Source organism: Hakea prostrata, unplaced genomic scaffold, assembly GCF_041222555.1.
Source record: "Hakea prostrata isolate BN-2017 unplaced genomic scaffold, UWA_Hpros_2 contig_117, whole genome shotgun sequence".
In the NCBI taxonomy this organism is placed as follows: domain Eukaryota; kingdom Viridiplantae; phylum Streptophyta; class Magnoliopsida; order Proteales; family Proteaceae; genus Hakea; species Hakea prostrata.
The window spans coordinates 46,604-69,999 of NW_028291236.1; the positions used below are offsets into that span (position 1 = coordinate 46,604).

At 40.2% G+C, this 23,396-nt stretch overlaps 1 protein-coding gene across 1 annotated transcript; it reads left to right on the forward strand.

The window, feature by feature from the left end:
• The first annotated feature begins 309 nt into the window (after nucleotides 1-309).
• Nucleotides 310-1,230, forward strand: LOC148998831 (germin-like protein 9-3). Its single transcript, XM_089141681.1, has one exon. It carries the CDS (start codon nucleotides 365-367, stop codon nucleotides 977-979), a length of 615 nt encoding a protein of 204 aa, XP_088997807.1. The 5' UTR covers nucleotides 310-364; the 3' UTR covers nucleotides 980-1,230.
• The last annotated feature ends 22,166 nt before the right edge of the window (nucleotides 1,231-23,396 follow it).

The following is a 23,396-nucleotide window of genomic DNA, read 5'->3' on the forward strand; positions in this document are numbered from 1 at the left end:
TGGACATTACTACTCCTCAGCAGTATATTCTTTAGCAAATCCTTTCTAACGCTTAAAGGGGTTCATATTGATGATGCACGGAGCTTGCAATACAGTATGAACTTCATGATGCTAATGGCGAATACAAAAGATTCTTGCTAGTAACAGAATCATAATCAATATACAAGGTGCTTGGTGAGGATGGAAACCACTAAAGTGATGTTAGTGTTTTACAAAGTGGAAAAGCACTGTCAGAGTGTTGCATTATCTGTTTGAGATCTACTACTATAAATACCCTAACTTGGTATCAAGAATTCGCACCATAACTCTCTTACTGCATTAGTTTTATCCACACTAGGTGTTAGGTCAAGCACACTCAGTGGAAATGGCAAAATCTGCTGTTGTTTTAGCAGCCCTTGCTCTCATATTCATCTTCAGTGTTGATGCTTCAGACCCTGAATCACTCTCTGACTTTAACATCCCTGAGGGAACCGATGAGAGCAAGGTTGATGGAGCCTTCTTCACTTACACTGGCTTACGGGGAGGCGCTGCATCCTCTTCAACCAATGGCTTAGGTCGTAAAGCTGTTACAGTAAGCAATTTCCCAGCTCTTGATGGCACTGGAGTGTCCATGGAGCTCCTTGAGTTCCAGGCTGGGGCTGTGAACGTTCCTCACACTCACCCAAGGGGAGCAGAGATATTGTTTGTTGTGGATGGTTCCTTAACTGTTGGTTCCACAGACAGCAGTGGAAAACTGTACAAGAATGTGTTGCAGAAGGGCGATGTGTTTGTTTTCCCCAAGGGACTGCCTCACTACCAAGCCAACTTTGACAAGACCAACAAAGCTGTTGCTGTCTCTGCTTTTGCCAGTTCCAATGCTGGTACAGTCTCCCTTCCTAAGAACCTCTTTGCATCCAACATCCCTGATGAAGTTCTCACCAAGGCTTTCAAGATATCTGCTGACACTCTCCAGCAACTCAAGACCAACAACCAAAGTTGAAGACTACTGCTTCCCTGATCAATTTAATTCTCAGCTGTAAGCATAGTAGGCAAATAAATAAAGTAAAATAAAGGGGTTCTTCATCATGTACTGGAAGGCATTTCTATAGTTGGAAGGACTAGCAATATTGGAAATTCTCTGTTTTTGTTTTGTGTGTCTGGGTCGGGGGAGGTTATGTTTGGAACTTCATTAATGAAAAGAAACATAAAGCACTACATGCAAGCATCTACAAAAAAAATAAAAATAAAATTTATGGCTGATAATGAAACTCTAAAACAAATTGAGTACCAACTTTATTTCTATATGCAATCACGTGATCTTGAAGAAGAGTCATCAAAATCAGGATTCAAGTCGTTTGCAGCTACAATGGTGTGGAATTAAAAAGTTTTAAATACAAAGTTTAAATTTTAAATCGTCCAACGGTGTGGGATTAGCTGACCAACACTCGGCACACGTCTTTCCTCAGCTAAAGGATAGCCGACACATCCATAGCTGCAAGCGATTTGAGTCCAAATCATGAACATAAAAACCATTGACAGAAAGTATAGAAGTTTTCATGCAAGGTCATGAATGTCCTCATCAGCAATGAATTCAATCAAAGTGGCATAAAAGCTGATCAAGTATGACACCTCATTCCACCTCCAAAAGGGGGGGAACCAACTTGATGGAGTTGATAGAAGAATCTCCTCTAAGAAAGACGGAATTGATGGAAGAATCTCCTCTAAGAAAAATGTTCCTAATTCTCCAACACCCCCCCCCCCCCCCAAAAAAACAAAAAACACTCCTTTTGGTTAAAATTGCTCATTATCCACCACAAATGGGCTGGATCTAAGAATCATTTTATCCAAATCGAGCTTCACTGTCTAGATCTCCAATCCACTCATAGTTAGCAGATTCAAATTCAGAAACTATGTTCAAATGATGTACTAATCAGAATAATGTTGGATATGTGTCCATCAAATTAAATCCAGTTTATTAACTTTTACTCATGCATTAATGAAACGTTCATTAACTTTTACTCATGCATTGCATAATTTATTTATTTTTTAAAAAACCTTTTTTTGGGGGGGGTAAACCAAGGGTTGAAAAACCAAAAAGAGGGGAGAGGGGGGGGGGGGAGAATACAACAAAAGGGGGGGGGAGGGGGGGGGGGGGGAAAAAAAAAAAAGGATGGGGGGGGAAAAAAAAGGGGGGTGGGTGTAAAAAAAAAAAAAAAATGATGGAACTAACTGATTATCATTTAGTAGAAGATGTATTTATACAAGATGTAAACTCTAGATCTAAGTTAGTTACAGAGTATTCGTGAATCATAAATTCTGTCAAGTAATAGCTGTAGAAGAAGAACATCTGGTAGGGACAGCTGTCTTAGAAGTATTGTTACAGTGTATTGGTAACATAGGAGTACTCTCTACAACACGCCCCCGCAAACTCAGCGCCGGGGACCAGAGACTGAGGTTGGAGCAAAGAGTAGCAAAGCGGCGATGAGAAAGTCCCTTTGTAAAAATATCAGCAATCTGATCGACAGTTGAAACATACCGAACAGCAAGTTGTTTAGAAGCAACAAGAGATCGAACAAAGTGGTAATCGATTTCAATATGTTTTGTGCGGGCATGAAACAAAGGATTCGCTGTAAGGTAAGTCGCACCAATATTATCACACCAAATAACAGGTGTAGAAGCAAGGGATTGACCCATCTCATGAAGTAAACTGCATAACCAAACCATTTCAGAAGCAGTAGAAGCAACAGCTCTGTATTCAGCTTCAATCGAAGACCTACTGACAGTGCGCTGTTTATGGGAAGACCAGGAAATCAGATGCTTGCCAAGATAAACACAATAACTAGTGGTTGATTTACGATCCACCGGACAACCAGCCCAGTCAGCGTCAGAGTAGGCAAGCAGAGAAACAAAATTCTGTGGAGCAAACATGAGACCAGTGCCAAAAGAGCCATTAAGATAACGGAGAATACGTTTGACGGCAACCCAGTGGAGATGTGTCGGCTGGTGCATGAATTGAGCAACATGATTAACAGCATGATTAATATCAGGGCGTGTAAGAGAAAGATATTGCAAAGCCCCAACCACTCGACGAAACTCAGTAAAATCAGTAAAAGAGTCACCCTCAGTGGTTAACGAAGAATTGGCAGCAAGAGGAGTTTGCACAGGTTTGACATCAGTCATATGAACACTAGCAAGAAGCTCCCGGGTATATTTGTTCTGAGTAACAACAAGACCAGAAGAGGAACGAGTTACCTCCAGACCCAAAAAGTAATGTAAATCACCCAAGGCTTTAACAGGGAACGCAGCCGACAGAGAGCGAACCAGAAGATTTATAGCAGTTGAGCTGTTTCCCGTTAATAGCAGATCATCCACATAGATCAGAAGAAACAAAATCACAGAGTCTTTGTGATAGATGAACATAGACGAGTCAGCCCGAGAAGCGAGAGAATCCATAACTCAACGAGAAAACCACTTAAACGATTAAACCATTCCCGTGGTGCCTGCCGTAATCCATAAAGAGACTTATGGAGACAACAAACAAAATCAGGTTTTGCTGGATCCTCAAAACCGGGAGGTTGACGCATATAGACAACCTCAGATAAATTGCCATGGAGAAAAGCATTTTGAATATCATATTGAAGTAATGGCCACTGATGAGTAACAGCCAAAGACAAAACCAAACGAATTGTTGTGGAACGCACCACGAGGCTGAAAGTCTCCCGTAAAATCAATTCCAGGACGTTGAGTAAAACCCTTCGCCACCAGCCTTGCTTTATGACGTTCAACAGTACCATCAGACCTGCGTTTGAGGCGAAAAATCCATTTACAATCAACTAGATTTTGATCAAAGGCAGGAGGAATAAGATCCCAGGTACCATTGCGTAGCAACGCATCAAACTCAGCTTGCATCGCAGAACGCCAAGCAGGAGATTTCATAGCAGTGGTATAACAAGTTGGTTCAATGTCATCCAAGGAAGAATATGGTGATGTGGCCAAAAGAGAAAGACGTTGAACTGGACGAAGAGAACCAGTTTGGCGACGCGTAACCATTGGATGAACTGAAACTGTAGGCAAAGATGGTGAAAGAGGCATGATTGAATCCACTAGACCAGGAGAAGAAGGGGCTACTGGTAAAGGAGAGATTGGTGAAGAGTCAGAAGCGTGTGAACAAGGCAAAACAGAAAGAGGAGAAGCATGGGCCGAGGGATGGAATGGGGAATGAATGGGATCATTAGCCATAGGTAATGCGCTGGGCTGTGCTGAAGCAGGAGCCATATTAGAAGAAGAGGAAGGAAGAATAATAGTAGGCGTAGTGGAGAGCCAGGAGTCAAACAAAGAAGGTGGAGACAGTGAAGCCGGATTGACAATAGGGGTAGATGATAGTAAAGGAAATGAATGCTCATCAAAAACAACATGACGTGAAACATACAACCGATTAGTAGCAAGATCAAGACAATGATACCCTCGGTGAGTAAGAGAATAACCAAGAAATAGACATGGTGTGCTACGAGGTTTAAGCTTGTGACGAGCATACGGACGGAGCCAGGGCCAACAAACACAACCAAAAACTTTTAACCAAGAATAGTCAGGAGGAGTGTGAAAAAGAGTTTCAAGAGGAGACAACGAAGAAGTAGTAGAAGGCAAACGATTAAAGAGATAGACAGCCGTCAGAAAAGCATAAGACCAATAAGCAAGAGGAACATTAGCATGAAAAAGAAGAGTAAGGCCCGACTCAACCACATGACGGTGCTTGCGTTCAGCAGCACCGTTTTGAGCCTGAGTATGTGGACATGAGATACGTCGAGAAATACCAGAGGCTTGTAACAAGGGATCTAAAGCCAAAAATTCCCTACCCCCATCAGTTTGCAAACTCTTTATAGAAGTAGAAAAATAGTTCTCAACCATAAGTTTGAATTTAGAAAAGATAGAGAAAACATCAGATTTATTGATCATTGGAAACAACCAGGTGTAACGATTTGTAATCATCAACAAACAAAATATAGTAACGATATTTGTCCACAGAGACTATAGGAGCAGGGGCCCCATACATCACAATGAAGCAATTGAAGGGGATGGGAACTAACAAGAGAAGAAATAGAGAAAGGCAGCCTGTGACTTTTAGCACATGCACAGGAGTTACAAGTAGAAGTAGCAGAAGAGAAGGTAGGTAAATTCTGAGAAGAAATCACACGACGAACAAGCTTATTCGATGGATGACCAAGACGAGAGTGCCAATCAGCCAATGAAGCACGAACAGCAGTCATAGAACAGAAAGAAGAAACGACTTGAAACGGCAACTCATAAAGACCATCTTTACTCGGGCCTTGATAGAATATCTGATGTGTATGTTTGTCCTTGAGCAAAAAGAAAGTAGGGTGAAACTCAAAGTATACAGCATTGTCAAAAGCAAAGCGATTGATAGACAAAAGATTACAATGAATTTGTGGAACAAACAGAGTATTCGAAAGAATAAAAGTACGAGAAGCAAGAGATACAGAACAAGATCCAACACGATCAATGGAAAGCGAAGTACCATTACCTACTACAATACAATCAGGCCCAGAGTAGGGGGTGGAGATAGCCAGATTGCTAACATCTGCAGTACAGTGATTATTAGAACCAGAATCTAAAAGCCAAACAGAGGAAGAAGAAGAAGAGGTTAATGCAGAGTAAGAAACAAAACCAAGAAAAGCATGGTTGAAGCGTTGAGGGCAATGAGAGGAGCGATGACCAAAGCTGATCACAAAGTCGACAGACAAGAGAAACGCTTGAGGGACAAGAAGCAGGCACAGGTGTTGGAAGAAGAGGAGCAGAGGAACGACGACCACTAGAGAAATGTGGAGAGCCCCGACCAGAAGAATTGTATCTAGAAGAATTAGCATTCTGATCTGCATAACTACGGCCAGAATAGTTACGGCCAGAATATCCTCTTCGAAAACCACCAGAAAAACCACGGCGATAACCACGAGTTCCAGTAGAAGAGACAGTAGCAGCAGTATGTGCCGTAAGAACAGAGGAACTGCCGGAATCAATAGAACGCAGAAAACATTCATGACTAACAAGCAGGCTAGTTAACTCAACAAAATTCACTGGAGGTTGACGCAGGCGGATCGGAGTGGCAAAATCTCTGTAGTCACTACCAAGACCACGAAGAACAGCTAGAACCAAATCTTCATCAGTAACTGGTTCAGCAATAGCAGCCAAGGCATCAGCAATCGATTGAGCATGTTGAAGAAACTCAGCAATAGATTCAGATCCACGCTGCAATCGAAACAACTGATCTTTAAGATCCATTACACGAGTACGAGTAGAAGGAGCATAAATGCGAGCCAGTTTATCCCAAGCATCGCGAGCAGTAGCCGCTTGAACAACATGAGCAACAGCAATTTCAGACAATGAAGAGATGAGCCAACTCAGAATAATTTGATCTTGACGATCCCAACGCACAGGAGCAGAATCTTCAGACAAAGATTCACAAGAAGACGCACCAGAAGGCACATCAGAAGAGGAAATCGGACGAGGAAACGTACCATCAATGTAACCGTAAAGAGCATAACCTCGAAGTAACGGCACAAACTGAGCCTTCCAGAGCGGATAATTGGAAGGACCAAGCTTCAGAGGAAGCAAAGAAACTACATTCGGTGAGATCAGAGCAGAAGATTGCAGCGAAGAAGAAGAAGACGAAGTCATCAGGATCAAGAAAATCCTAAGCTCGCAGGAGCAAGAAAAGCAACTGATACCATGTGATGGAACTAACTGATTATCATTTAGTAGAAGATGTATTTATACAAGATGTAAACTCTAGATCTAAGTTAGTTACAGAGTATTCGTGAATCATAAATTCTGTCAAGTAATAGCTGTAGAAGAAGAACATCTGGTAGGGACAGCTGTCTTAGAAGTATTGTTACAGTGTATTGGTAACATAGGAGTACTCCCACAAGAAAAAAAACCTCCCAATCCCAAAAAAGGGGGGCTAACACAAGAAGAAAACCCCCCCCCCCCCCCAAACAAAACCGCCCTAACAACAATAATAGTATTATAAAAAAATAAACAAAAAACAAACACCCCCCCACCCCCCCCCAAAAAAGGAGAAAAACACGAGTTGACGGAAGAATCTCGTGAAATATTATCTTCTAACAAAAATGTTCCTAATCCACTAAACCCCCCCCCCCCCCCTCCCCCCCAAAAAAAATCCTATTTTGGTTAAAAATATTGCCCATTATCCACCACAAATGGGTTGGATTTAAGAATCATTTTATCCAAATGGAGCTCCACTTTCTAGTCCTCCAATCCAACTCATAGTGGATTCAAATTCAGAAACTATGATCAATAAAGTACTAAGAATAATGTTGGATAGTGTCCATCAAATTAATATTAATGAAATAATTATTATCTTTTAATCATGCATTGCATTATCTTTGTTGGGTAAAAAATATGTTTATTTAGGCAGTGAAATTGAGGCTTGAACGTCAAAAAAATATACAAGCCAAGAAGCAGTAAGAGGCCAATTAGTCAATACTGCAACAGACTGGGCTAATCAGGCTAAGTGATCGGCAAAACTGTTGATCTACCTAGAAATATAATTAAGCCTATGAGCTACAAAATACGAACATAACATTCTATATCTCAAATAATGGGCTCAATATAGATGGGAAGATATTTTCCACTCAATCCAACTAGGTGCACCAGAGTGGCATAAATGCTGATCAAGTATGGCACCTCATCCCCCAAAAAGTGGGTAGGGGAGGGAACCAATTTGATGGAGTCGATGGAAGAATCTCATGTAATAGTCTTTGTTTAAGAAAAATGTTTCTAATCCCCCAACCCCACCCAAAATATATATATAGGGTTAAGATTGCGCATTATCCACCACAAATGGGATGGATTTAAGAATCATTTTATCCAAATGGGGCTCCACTGTCTAGTCCTCCAATCCTACTCATAGTTAGTGGATTCAAATTCTGAAACTATGATCATGAAGTACTAATCAGAGTACTGTTGGATATGTGTCCATCAAATAAAATAAGGTTTAATTAATGAAATGTTTATTAACTTTTAATCATGCATTGCATTATATTTATTTGGTAGACAATTCATTTATTTGGGCAGCAAAACTGCGGCCAAAATGTCAAAAAGAGATACAAGCTAGGGAGTGGCAAAAGGCCAATCAGTCCATACTACAATAGATTGGGCCAACCTAACTAGGTTATCAAAACTACTGTTGATCTACCAAGGAATAAAATTAGGGGCGGAACCAAGATTAAATATTCGGGGGGATAATAAGTCTAGATCACATCCCCATCGGGCGAGCATTAAGTCACCACACATATTGTGTGGACTCATGTGGGACCACTGTTAAATTATTTTATCATATTTTAGTTCAATAACTTCAATAATTATTCTTTTTTAATAGAATATTTAGTTCAATAATTAGTTCAACGCAACTATACAAATATACAATGTTAGAAGAAAAAAAAACAAGTAAGTTTAACTAGTTAAATTGCTAAATTAAAAAAAAAATTAATTAGTTCATTGTTTTCTAAAAAGAATAACATAAGAAAATATAAATAGAGAGAGAAAAATATAAATTGATAAAGAAAGAGAGAATACCTATTACTTAAATGTATTGTTAGAAAAAACAATTACTTCAGTGATTAAATTGAAAAGAGAAAATCAATTGGTTCATGCCTTCGTGATTTTCTAAGGTTTTTTAAAAAGAATACTAGAAAAGTTGAGAGAGAGAGAGAGAATGAATACTTGAAATTGTGGAGATGATTTAGAAAAACCCCAATGCGTGCTAGCTTTTCCAATTTTCCCCAACTACCTAAGCCATTTGTCAGAGGTGTGAAAAAAGAGAGAGAGAGACTCGAGAGAAAATAAATAAGAATAGAAATATGAGAAAATAAATAGGGAGATATTTATGGATAGTGAGTTAGTTTCTAATTAAATTTTAACTTTTTGTTCCTTAAAAGTAGGTGTTTAATGGTAACGATTAAATATTGATTAAGAATGACATATGTACCCATCATCTTTATCTCAAACATTTGTTTTGAGAAAAATAAGAAAAAAAATAGGGAAGTAATCAAATTAATATATATGAACATAACTTTCTAATGTCTTGAATAATGGGCTTAATGTCGATGGGGAGATATTCCCCACTCGATCCAACTAGTTGCAAACTCGTGGGTCGATCCGACACTAGTAATAGAGATCAACGCAATCAACCTCAAGCCTCTTCAAGCTAGACTTGCAAGTTGCCCTCACATAAGTAGGATCTCCTCTCACTTCAATCTTCCCATCCACAAGTACATTGCCGATGTGAAATCCCCCAGATTTCTACCCCTTTAACCCGTGGTTTCAAGACCGAGAACCTGCAACTTGATTCGGCAACAATCGTGGACCATTCAAGTCAAGCCCAAAGGATTGGAAATGAAACCAATGTTGGTAGATGACCCTTATATTGGCTCAAAAACTTTCCTAGAATTTAAATGAAGAGAGAAGATTAATCACAATAGTGTAAAAAGGATAATCTTGAAATGTCCATAGGTCAACGATGGAGAATCCAATTGACACGAATAAAGTATCAAATTGAAGATCGTTGAAAGACCTTTCCAACGAGCCAAAAATCATCAAAATCGGAGTTCATTTGGAGGTCCAACCATGGGCCTAAAGTTTGGGTTGTTTGGGTGAACCAACCCCCACCACATTTTCTATTTAGGGACAAAATTGGAATTTTTGGATTTTTAAACCCTATTTATGTTTTATCTCATCCGTAAACGCATTTTTGGTGGCTAGAAAGAGGCGGAGGCTTTGGAGAAAAGGAGAAACAAAAGAGATGAGCTATTTTCATCCTTCCGAAGGTTTTTATGATCCGAATCTTCGCAAAATCACTAGGAAATGTTAGTTTTCTTTAACCCTTCTCTTTAATCATAGTTGGTGAGAGTTTATCTTCTCTTCTTTTGAGGGATCTATGAAAGGAATAATGATAGGTATCATAGATGCTTATCTTTTCTTATATTAATGTTTCCCTTGAGTATGGGAGTAATGATAAGATCTCATGCTAAGGTTTATGCATTTTGACTCTCTAGGTCACCCACGGGTGATTTATGAGAGCCAAATTTAGGGCTTTTTGAGATGGGTCAAATTTAATCAAATTGAAAGTATCCATAGGATCCTTTTGTTGCCAATTAGACTTTCCCAAAGTTTTGCTTCATTATAGACTTCAAATTGGTGGCAAATTAGAGACCATTCACTAGTGAGGTTGAGAACTACCCTTTTTAACCTAGTTTTCAGATTTGGGTTTTCGTGGGAAGATTTTAGGATATTCTTTTAAACCCAAATTGGCTCTAATTTGTGATAGTTATTTCTTTTGCATGAATAGGTTAATATATCTTTAGTCACTAATTTGTGAGAAGGAATTACTAATCATTGGAGAAAAGAACAAAGTAAAAGGTGAAGAATATACTTAACCTTATCTTGAATGTTTAATTATGTTAATTAATTTTTATTATTAATATCTTGATTTGCTTTAGTATTATCTTGTGATTATGTCTTCTATTTTTCAATATCTTGAATATTGATATGAGATGGATGAGATAGAATGGATTGAGTTTTTCTTGTTGAATCCTAAATTATTTATATAAAAATATATGGATGATATTGAATTAAATTTCTCATTCTATTTCATGTTGCAAACTAAAGTTGTGGGTTCTCCCATTGCCCTAGTGATCTTATGTGATTGTCTAAGTAACATTGGAGAATGGGGAATGCCTTTTTGGCATTTCTACCATAGGATACCAGAGGAGGCGGTATGGGACGCATTCCTATGGTGTCCTTGGCTCTTTCCCGATTATTGATTTACATATGTAGGGCATGTCTAGAATTGTTTAGCTAGGTGACCTCATGAGTACTACTACCCTTCGGCAGGGGTATTGAAGCCGGTTAACCCGTGATGTTAGTGGCTGGGTCCTATGTGCCAAACAGGCCCACTATCATCATAGAGAGGTAGGGTTGCATATAATAGATAAGGGCTCATGGGCGCTCAAGACCGGTGAAATGACCCGTGAGAGGACATGGAGATCTCCTGTCTATTATATGTGGATGACCATTGGGTTAAAGAATGGGATCCAACAGATGCCTCCCGTTGAGGATTCCATTCATAGGTGAGAAAGTATCGAACCAACAGGGCACTAGGCATGAGGGGAGATATTGGATACTGAACCGAGTTAGTTGGTGCCATAGGGGAAGTATCTATACCACATGTAGTACGAGACCGTATGACTTTGCATTGAGCCTAGGATTATCCTTGACACGCGCCAGATCTTATACCAATGGTGATGTGAGAGTGTGGTGACCTAATCCCCAACCATGGCTTGGCAGGACTGTACACAACAACCACGGAGAACCCAATAGACGTGCATGAGTGCCGTGAGGGAAGAGTGATGAGACCTCCCAAAAAAAGACTGGTGTGTGACTTAATGCGTGTCTACCATAGAAACTTCATGATAGAGTTAGGAGCATAATCATTCATATATCATATCATTTTCATTAATTATATTATCGATATTCATGTTGTATGTGTGGTGCGGAATCTTGTGAATGAATGCATAATATGATGTTGAGTTGACCACACTGAGTTCTGTTGAACTCATTCCTTTTATATGTCTTTTTCTATTAGAATATAATGCAGGTTATGAGGACTCTTTCCAAATGGAGGATTCGTTGCCGACACATCTTCTTGAAGGAGTCACCGAAGAAGAAGTGGACGCACTTGGAGCTTAATGTCAGTGTGGATTCCATTAGAGAACTAGTTTAGTTTATTTTTTCGCTACGAATAAAACTACTCTCTTTTCTTTTCAAAACTCTGATGTTATACTTTTATTTTGAAGTAATGGATGATTGTAACCATTATTTTAGTTTTGATAATTTTATATGAGAAACTTGATTTATTCTTGTTCATTTAATTATACTATATCATGTTTTGTATGGATTTGTCACTAAACCTAGATCTTGCGGTGTATCACCCCCACGGGCATTCAGGTATGACCGGATCCGGCTAGGTGGGGTGTGACAACCGAACTTGGTAGTTAATTCCACCTTCTCCCTCATTCCCTCCTGTAGAGCCTGAAAAAAGAAACAAAACCCCAAAATCCTGAAGATAATAAGAAAGATACAAAAGAAACTGAAGGAATGAAAATTGGAAATCCCAAAGAAAACTAGAAATAGAACCCCAATTTCATCCTTCCCACAGGACCTACTACTCTTGCCATCACTCTGTTCCTCTGAATCCTTACTTGATGTGCTTCTGTTGGTTCCCAAACACCCTAGAACAGAGAAAAGGGAAGGCAGAGAGATCAGGATATATAGAAAGAGAAACTAGCTAGAGAGAGTATGGCGCAAGCACCAGCGGTGCGGTTCGTGATGGAAAATGGCTATTTCCAGGACGGTGACGAACGTCGCCGTTGGCCAGCCCGAAGATGGAGACAGTGAACGAGAGGAGAGAGAATTGGGAACTTAGAAAGGTGTGTTTTTCAGATGAATTTTTGTTCATTCGATTGGAATGATCCACGTGTCTAAAATCTAACGACAAACCGGAGGTAACGGAAGGGTGTCAGTACTAGAGCGGATAAAAATCCCAAGAGCTACTAACAGAAGCATCTTTCTTAAACACAACTTTTTCATTATTAGCAGCAACAACACAACAACTTATAGGAAATTTCTTTGCACAGTGCTTAGCAACTGAAATCGGCTAATGCGTCCAGAAATTGTTAAGCCTCCGGATCTATGTAGATGATCTGCAAAACAGGGTTAGACGTGGCCTAACCATGGGGGTCGGGAGGCCACCTCTGAAGCTTAAGTCAGTCACTGACTTGATCACAATGCTCTGGCTGAATGCAGAGACTAAAACTGAATACAAAAAGTAAGGAAATTGTGAAATCCAACCCTTTCCTAACCCTGACCCTGACCCGGATCCATTGGTGTTTGTAGGTCCGAAGACCCGGAGTAGTAGAAGAAGAGACTTGTGGGCCCTCTTAGTCGAAGATTTGGTGTATGATTCAGAGCCTATGGATATTGACAGTGATGCCCCTTACTTGGATACACTGTCAATGTTCAGTGAGAAACTGCACTTAGAAGGGGGAAGCGTAGTTGAAGTACGTTATGCACTTATGATCTCGGTCCGAAGGTATTTATCTATTCTAGACTTGTTGATTGACTTGTAGGAGAAAACCCAACTCAATTTGGATCAGTTTGGCCTTCCATTACCCTGACTGAAGTTGTTGTTCAGGCTTGGTCGACTGGCCAGTCAACCAGCAGATTAATAAATTTGAAAATCACAAAATTCTTTATTATTTTAACCCTACTTTATGGGAACTCATGAATAGAAGCCTAACCTAATCATTGGCACTCCAAAGCTCAAGGAGTGAGCTTCCCAAAGCCCTCTCTTGAAGTTGGTGAAGATTCTTGGTCTCAATCAATGCATTCCCTCTTCATTCACTTCCTCAAGGTATGATTTCTCTCTCTTATTCTCTAATCTACTCTTTCCTCCACTCTTTCTCACTATTGAGACTATGGCTGAAGTGTTGCAACCTTGCAAACACTTGGTCATGTGTTTCCCCTTTCATCTCCATTAATTTCTCTTCATTCTTGCTATGCTATGCATTCAATACAATCAATAGCATTGCATTTCTATGATTCTTGTCATTTCAACTTGTCTTATTGATCTAAACTGATGTGTAGATGCATGCTAGGTCTGATTTACTATTGGTTTATGATTCTAGTATAGTTCTTATCACTTCCTTAGCTGATTCCCATCATTCCTTGCCATTGCAACAAATTCCATTTCAATTCTTAATGTTTAGCATATAGAACATAGGGTTTCAATTTGGGTATTCCTAATTGGACCATTGGATCATGATACTTTTCATTGTATAGCGTCCTTATATTGCTATGATCATTCCCTCCAAGTTTTAGATCTATCCGAGACCCGGAATATCGATTTCAGGCCCAATTTCCCTATGCTGCCGTTACTGATCCTCTTGGTCGACTGCTTGGTCGACTGGTCAGTTGACCAGTCAGTCGGCCAAAGGAAAACAGCAACTCAACATTTGCTCGTTTCGCTCTGTTTGATCTCCGATTTGATTGTTTCCTTCTCTAATGTTGCATATATGTTTTTTAGGGTTCAAGCACTAAGTTGGGGACTATTCTAAGTGGTATTTGCTATTATTCCCGATTCGATTAAGGTAAGGACAGTTATACCCATATGACATGGACTATGTGTTTATTCAATGATGATTGGCAACTTGATATGCTTTGCTTATCAATTCTATTTAGATATCATATGACTGCTGTAGTTGTCTTTTAATAGTAGTAACATGTTTAATTACTCTTGTATATCATGTCTATTTAATTATTGTTATTTGCATTACACTTGAATTATGCGATGTTATGATATGACTTTCAATATGATGATGTATCATGTATGTGTGATATGATGAATTGAGAATGTGATTGGATAAGTATAATTTGGGATTGAGGAATATCCTATTGACATTTTTGTCCTTGGACAACGGAGGGAATAGTATGGGATGTTCTCCGAAGGTGTCCATCGACGCTTTCCCAAATTATTGGATGACATATATAGGACTTGTCTAGGTGTATGGCTAGGATGTCCTTGTCATATCAGACCCAAATCGGAAGGGTATTGAGACCGAATGACTTGTGGTAGTAGTATGGTTTGATGGGCGCTCAAGACCGGTAACCGACCCACGAGAGGACATAGATCATATTACGGATACTCGAAAGGGGCCATTGTTGGTAGGGATGCAAATATCAGACTTGGGCTCACGGGCGCTCGAAGATTGGTGAGTCATATCCGTGAGGGGACGTGAGAGCTTCCCGTCTACTATTTGTGGATGACCAATGGGGTTGATGAGTCCGGTGAGTAATAATCGTGACTCTAGTGTGAAGGATACCAGAAAGGATCACCCGGGGCGAGGAATGGACGTATCTGGATCTGACATGGTATGACTGAGTAGATGACTTGCATTGGGCTAGACTTTAGCATGACATGCACCAATAATTATACCAATGGTGATGTGAGAGAGTGGTGACCTAAACCCCAACCATGGAATTGTCCGAGATGGATGCAAGACACAATTCACACCGGAGAACCCAAGATACCTGATGGTTGAGGGAAGAGCGATTTGAGACCTACCCAAGGAAGTATGGTGCTATGACTTAAAGCATGTCAACCATAGAGACTAACATATGTAGAGTTAGAATCATAATTGCATCATCTGTCTCATATCATTTGCATCATGTTATGACAAATATCATATGGTTTATGTATTATGGATTAACTGCCTTGCTGAGTTCCGTTGAACTCATTCCTTTCTGTGCATTTGCTTTGTTAGACTATTCTATAGGTTTTGAAGAGTCTGATGGCACGTCCTTCGAAGCACCCTATGATGAGCCACACTACCCTCAGGGTAGTGGCTACTATGAAGATTATTGTGAGGGTACCGAAGAGGACTATGCTGCACACCAGGATTAGCCCGACACTAGTGTTGGAGCAGCTATACTAGACTTCGGATATTTACACTTATGAGGATGTGTTTTATGTGACCGAAGAAACATTTGTTTGATGTTACATTTTGAATTCTTATTAAGACCGGATCTGTAATTTAACCTTCTTAATATACTCTTTAGAAGTTGGTTCTGTAACTTAACTAGATTTGACTACTTTCCGCTGCTATGTGAGGAAGTGACTTTTGATCACTCTCTCTCTTTCCTTTTTTGATTATATATATCTTGGTATCACCTTTATTCCGCAATTTGATTATCTGTTTTATCTTATTCATGATTCTTTATTATATGCTTAAACCATGATTATTATCATTCATGATGGTGTTATCGCGTATGTGGGAGGCATGGTTGCTCGATACTTGATCTTTGGGACTGTGGATCACATACCCCGGTATGCCAGATGGGGTACCAGCTGGGTGGATGTGACAGAAACTGTCACATCCCCCAGCCGGTACCCTAACTGGCATACCCAGGAGTGTGATCCACAGCCCCGAAGATTAAGTATCGAGGAAATCATCCTCCCACATATACAATAACATAATCATAAACAAGAAATAATCAAGGTTTAAACATTATAAACAAAATATTTAACTCAAGAAAGAATAAATGATAGAATCAGAGTGCGGAAAAGATACCAGATATCCGAAGATATCAAGATAAGTAAAGTGAGGCGGAAACTCACTTCACAAACATAGCGGAACGTAGAATGAAAGTTTAAAATGAAATACAACTGAAACAAATGTACTAATAAATAAACTAAGAATATGAGTCTTCAAGTTTATAGATGACGTCTTCATAAGTATGGACTTCATCAATCCAACGGATCTGTTCTAACTCTACGCTGCCTTCAAAGGTAGTACGCAGCTTGATCCGCCGAGGGATCATCAGAGTAAGCTTGATCGTTGCCAGCGCCTTGCGTGAAATACGCTTCATCGGCTTGTGCTTCACTATACTGCTCGTCATAATACTCTGTACCTGCAGGATAATCTAACAAGAAAATGTACAAAAAGGAATGAGTTTCGAAGAAACTTAGTAAGGCAAGTTAATCCATAACATCATAGATAACATGTTGCAAAACATAACATGATGCAATGCAATATGGAACAGATAATGTATGAATGCATCTAAACTCTATGTATGCTAGTCTCTATGGTAGACATGCTTTAAGTCATAACACCGTACTTCTTTGGGTAGGCCAGTCACTCCCCCTCAGCCATCCTGGCATCTTGGGTCTGCCGGGTAATTGGGTAAAGTCTTCATCAAACCATGGTAGGGGATTTAGTCAACACACTCTCTCACAACCATTTGGCATAAGTACCGGCGCATGTCAGGGAAAAGCCTAGCCCAATGCAAGTCATCTAGTTAGTTACATCAACTCAGGTCCAGATACTTCCATTCCTCGCCCCGGGCGATCATTTCCGGTATCCTTTCCACTAGAGTCCTAATAGTCCCGGACTACGAACTCATCAACCCTATTGGTTATCCACATATGGTAAACGGGAAGCTCTCATGTCCCCTCATGGATCATTTCACCGGTCTTGAGTGCCCATGAGCCCAAGTCTAGCCATATGCAACCCTCCAATAAATGGCCCCCACAATGTGATTCCCGTCCTCTCACGGGTTGGTTACCTGTCTTGAGCGCCCGTGAATCCCCATTGCTACCACGGGTCGTTCGGTCTCAATACCCTTCCGAATCGGGTCTGATATAACAGGGGTATATCCTAGCCAAACACTGCTAGACATCCCTAGGTATGACAACCAATGATTCGGGAAAGCGTCGATGGGCAACTTCGGAGAACATCCCATACTATTCCCTCCGATGTCTAAGGACAGAAGTGTCAAAAGGACACTCCCCAATCCCAAACCAAACTTAAGCAAACACATTCTCAGATTAGTCATGACATATACAACCAACAGTTCATCATATACAGGAGAATATAAAAGCAAAATCAGATTAGGTAATAATAAGTAATTCATATAACATGAATAATGAAAAAGATAATATAAACAAGTGCTACTGTTCTCACAGTAAGAGATCAGAATTAAATTACAATAACAGTAAGTAATCTCATAGTTTCATAAGGTAGAAACTAGAGAACAAGCAATCTATGTAGTTAAGGAAATAACTGTCCTTACCTTGATTATCGAAGAAGATGATCCAAAGATCAAAGAGAGCAACTCCAAACTTAGCAAATAGACTCCTAACAATCATAGATACAACATTAGGGAAGATGCCTAAAATATCAGAGAGCAAACGAATCAAATCGGGCGAAAAACGAAGCTACTGACTCCTTTGGTCGAGTGCTTGGTAGACTGGCCCAGTCGACCAAGCAAGTCAGTACGGAATTGTATAGACTGCTTTGGCCATAACTTCCTCGTTTGAAGTCGGAATGATCCGAAATTCGAAGGGGAACTTCCTAGGATGTATTAGAATCATATAGGAAGATAAAAACATCAAGTCATGGTTAAAATTTGGGTTCTTGATTTAACCCAAGAAATTAGGGTTTCAACCTTATGGTTCCCATAAAAAGGTTGAGATCACAGAATGAAAGGGAAATAAATGATTGCCAATTATAACAAGAAAATTATAGAAATTATAGTTTAGGTTACTAGAAATATTACCCATGAGGTTTCCCTCGCATGGGAGGTTAACAAGAGTTTCCAGAGCTCAAGCAAGGGTTAGGGTTTCAAGAAAATTCTTCGGCTAGGGTTGAGATCATGATGATGATCATAGATCTCAAAGAAACGAAGGAGATCACGAAGGGATGGTTGCAAGGATGCATCATCTACTTCCTGATCTCAATCAAGAACAAGATCAAGAAAAGAAAATTAATAATTCAGAAGAGATACTAACCTTGAATTGTAAGAACAGAGAAGAGAGGCTTCAGATCTGCAGAGGAATCTTCGAAATCACCAGAGAGAGTTTCGGAGAGGTGTTCTCACGTTCACAAAGTGTTTAGGAGGCAGCCGTAACAAAGAAATACGAAGTAGGGTTTAAATAAGAGTGAAAAACCCTAAAATTACAATTTCTCAGATTTCACCTTCCTTTGGTCGAGTGCTTGGTCGAGTGGCCCACTCGACCGGTCGATCACCAAGGCAAGGCAGTGAGAAGGAATAATCAGGGATTTGGAGGATCAAATGGGCTTTAAACCTTATGGGCTTTTGCATACACATCAAGTAACATGTCAAGTGTGAAGAAATACCTTCAAACCAAGTCAGATAATACTCCAAGTCCTTCAACTAATCTCATCTTCAGACAACTGCAGCTTCCTTTCCAAATCTACACAGACATCCAAGTATGGAACTCCATCAACAACATCCATGGGTTCAGAGTCAAACACCATGTCTTCTACTGAGATGGCCCATAGTTGGCTTCTTTCTTTACTCCGGGTCTTCGGACCTAAAAACAACCGGGTTACCGGGTCAAGGTCAGGGTTAGGTTAGGGCTGGGTTTCACAAAAACGATTCAAATACCTACGGAGTGAATGGATCACTCACTTATATAGACTTTACCTCCAATTCTCGACCGTTAAGTGAATTCTCGATTTCTTCAGATGACCGTCCGATCTAGGGTTTTTCCCTAGATGTTCGGGGGTGCGGGTAATTATCGTTCTTAACACAATTCCCTCTCCGTCTTGACGATAGTTGTTTCTTATAAGTTAGCTCTGCCTACTACAAGATTTGGGAGGTCATTCGTGACTGGTCGCAATAGTGCGGCACCCTCATCCGATCGTAAGATTAGGTTAAGGAGGGTCCCGATTGTGGTCTAACCGGGACGTAGGGTGCAAACCTGGTCCAATGGGTTCGGCGCAATTTTCTTCGTATCATTTGCCCCGCGAACCAAGCGTTCGAGCAACGCCCTAGAATGCTTGGTCTAGTTTAGCTTTATCACCAAACATGAATGAAGACGAAAAGTCTTTTCATGTTAAGATATCTTCACATTTAATGCTCCTGACACCTACTTCCAGCAAGGTGCCATCAAGCCGTATTTGTCACATCCACCCAGCCGGTACCCTATCTGGCATACCCGGGATGTGATCCACAGCCCCGAAGATCCATAGTTCAGGGACCACATCATCCACATCGACGATAATACAATCATGAACAAATAATAATAATAAACTAACAATGGATAATCATAAAATTCAGAAATGAGATACCAAACATAATCAGAGTGCGGATGTAAATATCAGATTTGATAAATTAAGAAGGCCATGGGTAGAATCCACTCCTTCAGATAAGTGGGAAAGAGATCAACACTGATAACCTAAACTTACAAGTCATGAAGTAAAAATATAAGTTATTACAATTCTCCAAAGTTTAATTGTCACAAAAGAGGGGGGGGTGGGTAACTACTTATAAGTCTCCTCCAAAATAAATATGTCCTCTTCAAAGGTGAAGACCATGGAGACCCAACATGACTACTCCCATACTATCTCAGGGCTAACCCTGATACGCCGAAGGATCTGCTTTGGTACCGTCACCGAAGTCTTCATTGTAGCTAGCCTCCGGATAGTAGTATGAGGTATCCGGGTCCGCCTCAGGGAGTGTGCCATCAGAGTAATCACTTGTAGAGTAGCCTAACAAAATATTGCAACAGAAAAGGAATGAGTTCAAAAGAACTTAGCAAGGAAGTTATTCCACAACACATAAGCCACAATAAAATCATAACATGATGCAGATGATATGAAGCATATAATGCAATATGATTCTATTCTAAGTATGCTGGTCATCTATGGTAGACATGCTTTAAGTCATACCACCATACTTCTTTAGGTAGTCTCAGTCACTCATCACCGGGGGGAATTGGGTCCTGCATCCCTCTAGGACAAATCCATGGTTGGGGTTTCGGTCACCACTCTCTCACATCACCATTTGGTATAAGTATTGGCGCATGTCAAGGTGAAGCCTAGCCCAATGCAAGTCATCTACTTAATCATATCATGTCAGTTCCAGATACGTCCATTCCTCCCCTCTCGGGATCCTTTCCGGTATCCTTCACACTAGAGTCACGGATATTACCCACCGGACTCATCAACCCTATTGGTCATCCACAAATGGTAGATGGGAAGCTCTCATGTCCCTCTCACGGATCATTTCACCGGTCTTGAGTGCCCGTGAGCCCAAGTCTAGCCATTTGCAACCCTACCAATAAATGGCCCCTTTCGGGTAATTGTAATGCAATTTATGTCCTCTCATGGAGTGGATACCGGTCTTGAGCGCCCACAAATCCACACTACTACCACGGGTTGTTCGGTCTCAATGCCCTTCAGAATTAGGTCTGATATGATAGGGACATCCTAGCCATACATCTAGACAAGTCCTATTTATGTCATCCAATAACCCGGGAAAGCGTCGATGGACACCTTCGGAGAACATCCCATACTATTCCCTCCGATGTCCAAGGATAGAAGCACCAGTGGGGTACTCCTCAATCCCAAGTTATACTTAAGCAATCACATGCCCAAGTCCATCATATCAATTCATAAAATACAACCATCATAGTAAACATTTGATTCATGACATTGACATAATTCATCATATATTGAAGTTGATAAATATGATAAGACATTGAGATAAAATTAATGTAAACACAAAGCTACTGTTGAAAGACATATGTAGCAAGTCTAACATGATAAGAATATGAAATAGAAACCATGTTCACCAGGTTAGGAATACCAAGTCAAAATTTCATGTCCTAGGTAATTATACCGATAACTATCCTTACCTTGAATTGGAGAAGAGAATGGTCCAAGATCACAAGCAAGTGGCCCAAATAGTCTTAAAACCCTAAACAAGCATATATGAAAGGTTAGAGAAGAATTCAGAACAATCGGAGATCAAACGAATCAGAACTAGGCAAAAGTTGCTGACAGCAACTCTGTTGGTCGATACATTTGGTCAATAGTATCAACCAACAAGCATCGACCAAAAAGATTTCAGACAGCAAGCTGGCTTTTTGGGTTTTGGCCTAGATTTGGTCTTCCGGGTCTCGGATCAATACAAAACTTGGGGAATAGTCTAAGCACAACATAGAGACACTAAATATCAAGAATTTAACATAATCCAATGGTCCATTTAGAAATCCCCAAATTGATTCATCAAGGTCAAGAGTTGTTAAACATGGCATTGGCTATATCTTAATGCAAATTGGGGGAAAACATAGGGGATTAGATAGGGAATCACTTATAAGCAACATTGAACTCATATGCAAGGTGAGATTAGGTTCATAGGCTTCATCTCAGTTTTGCTAAATAAAGCAAGTTGGTGAGCAATAAATCATAGAAGTGTGTAGTTAATGACCATGAGGTGAATAAATCATAGTCATATCGGTGAAAACATCAATATATGAGGTATAGAAGGCTCATGGCAAGGTGTTTGCAAGGTTGCAGCACCTTGGCCATGGTCCCAATAGTAAAATAGATAAAAGAGGAGTGAGAAAGTGATTAGGAGAGAGAGTCATACCTTGAGAGTGGAACAAGAAAGTGAGAATGAGTGGTTGGCAATGATTAATGGAGAAGGTGCTTCACCATTAACAAGGAGAAGTTCTTGAGAGGCTCTCCCACGTTCCCAGATGTTGAAAACGCTAGAATAGGGCTCCAGTCTCCAAAGAATCTTTAAACCTGGGTTCAGCAAACCTGTTGGTCGATACATTTGGTCGATAGTATCGACCAATAGTATCGACCAATACATGTTTCTGCAGAATTTTACAGAATAGTTCAGCAACTTTAGGTGTGGACTTGGAGGGCTATACAAGGTCAAATTGCATGGGGTTTTCTCCTACAGTTCACTCAAGAGGTCTAGTTTTAGGGAGTACCTTTGGATTATGCACAGGATTTCGTTTGATATCTCGACTGTCTCACTCTTCATCAGTGCACAGATTCTAACTTAACACTGATAATGTGCTCAAGGAAGGAGCAGCATCATCAATGTCCATGTACTGGAGTTCTGACACCACGTCCTCAACCAGCAGGGCCCACAAGTCCCTCCTACCACCACTTCGGGTCTTTGGACCTACAAACACAACAATGACCGGGTCGGGTCAAGGTTAGGTAAAAGCTGGATTTTACAGTATTGACTCCTCACTTTCTGTACACAGTACGCCACATGGCAATCGGGGAGGTGCGTAGATTGTGTCCTATTGTTCGAACCATCATGTCTCAAGTTTTTATCATCATTGCTAAAATTTTCGAACCATCGGCGATTAAATACCGTTGATGATCTTTGATCTGGGTCATTCGTTCGTTCTACTTGAACCGACATTTGATCTTGTCCGTTGATTAAATTCAATCTCGTTTGTCCATTTGAATTTTGAATCTATGAAAAGCTCCTCTTGCCTCATTTTTCCTTTTCACTTCTCTGTGCTTCTGTTTTCGCTTCAGAAATCGCTCTTGCTTTGAAGCTTTCCTGCTTGAGTTCCAATGAATCTTTAGTTTCAGCCTTCACGATTCGATCCTTGCTTTTCCAATTTTTCTGAGATCACAAGTAAGTTCACTCTCCTTGCTTTTTTTATATCTTTTTTCTTGTATCTCTTTTGCATTTGGACAATCTATTTTGCTTATGCTAGTCTTTTTCCTTTTTCACTTCAAATCCTTATTGTTTTGTATTTTCCTTCTTTGAAAATGGGTAGTGGTAGGACTTCAACTGACGATTCTATCGATCGTATGATTGAGGGAGAGGAATCTATCGAACAAAGAACTCCCATTGCTTCGTTGAAATTTTCTGGTGATCGGGACCATAGGGTTACCGAACACTGGCTACAATTTGTTCCTGCTAGCCCTAGGGATCTGCCTGGCAATGCCCCTACCTTTCAAGGAACTTCTTCTAAGAAG

Excerpts from the sequence above, each read along its gene's own strand:
- LOC148998831 (XM_089141681.1), top strand. The coding sequence starts at position 365 with ATGGCAAAATCTGCTGTTGTTTTAGCAGCCCTTGCTCTCATATTCATC.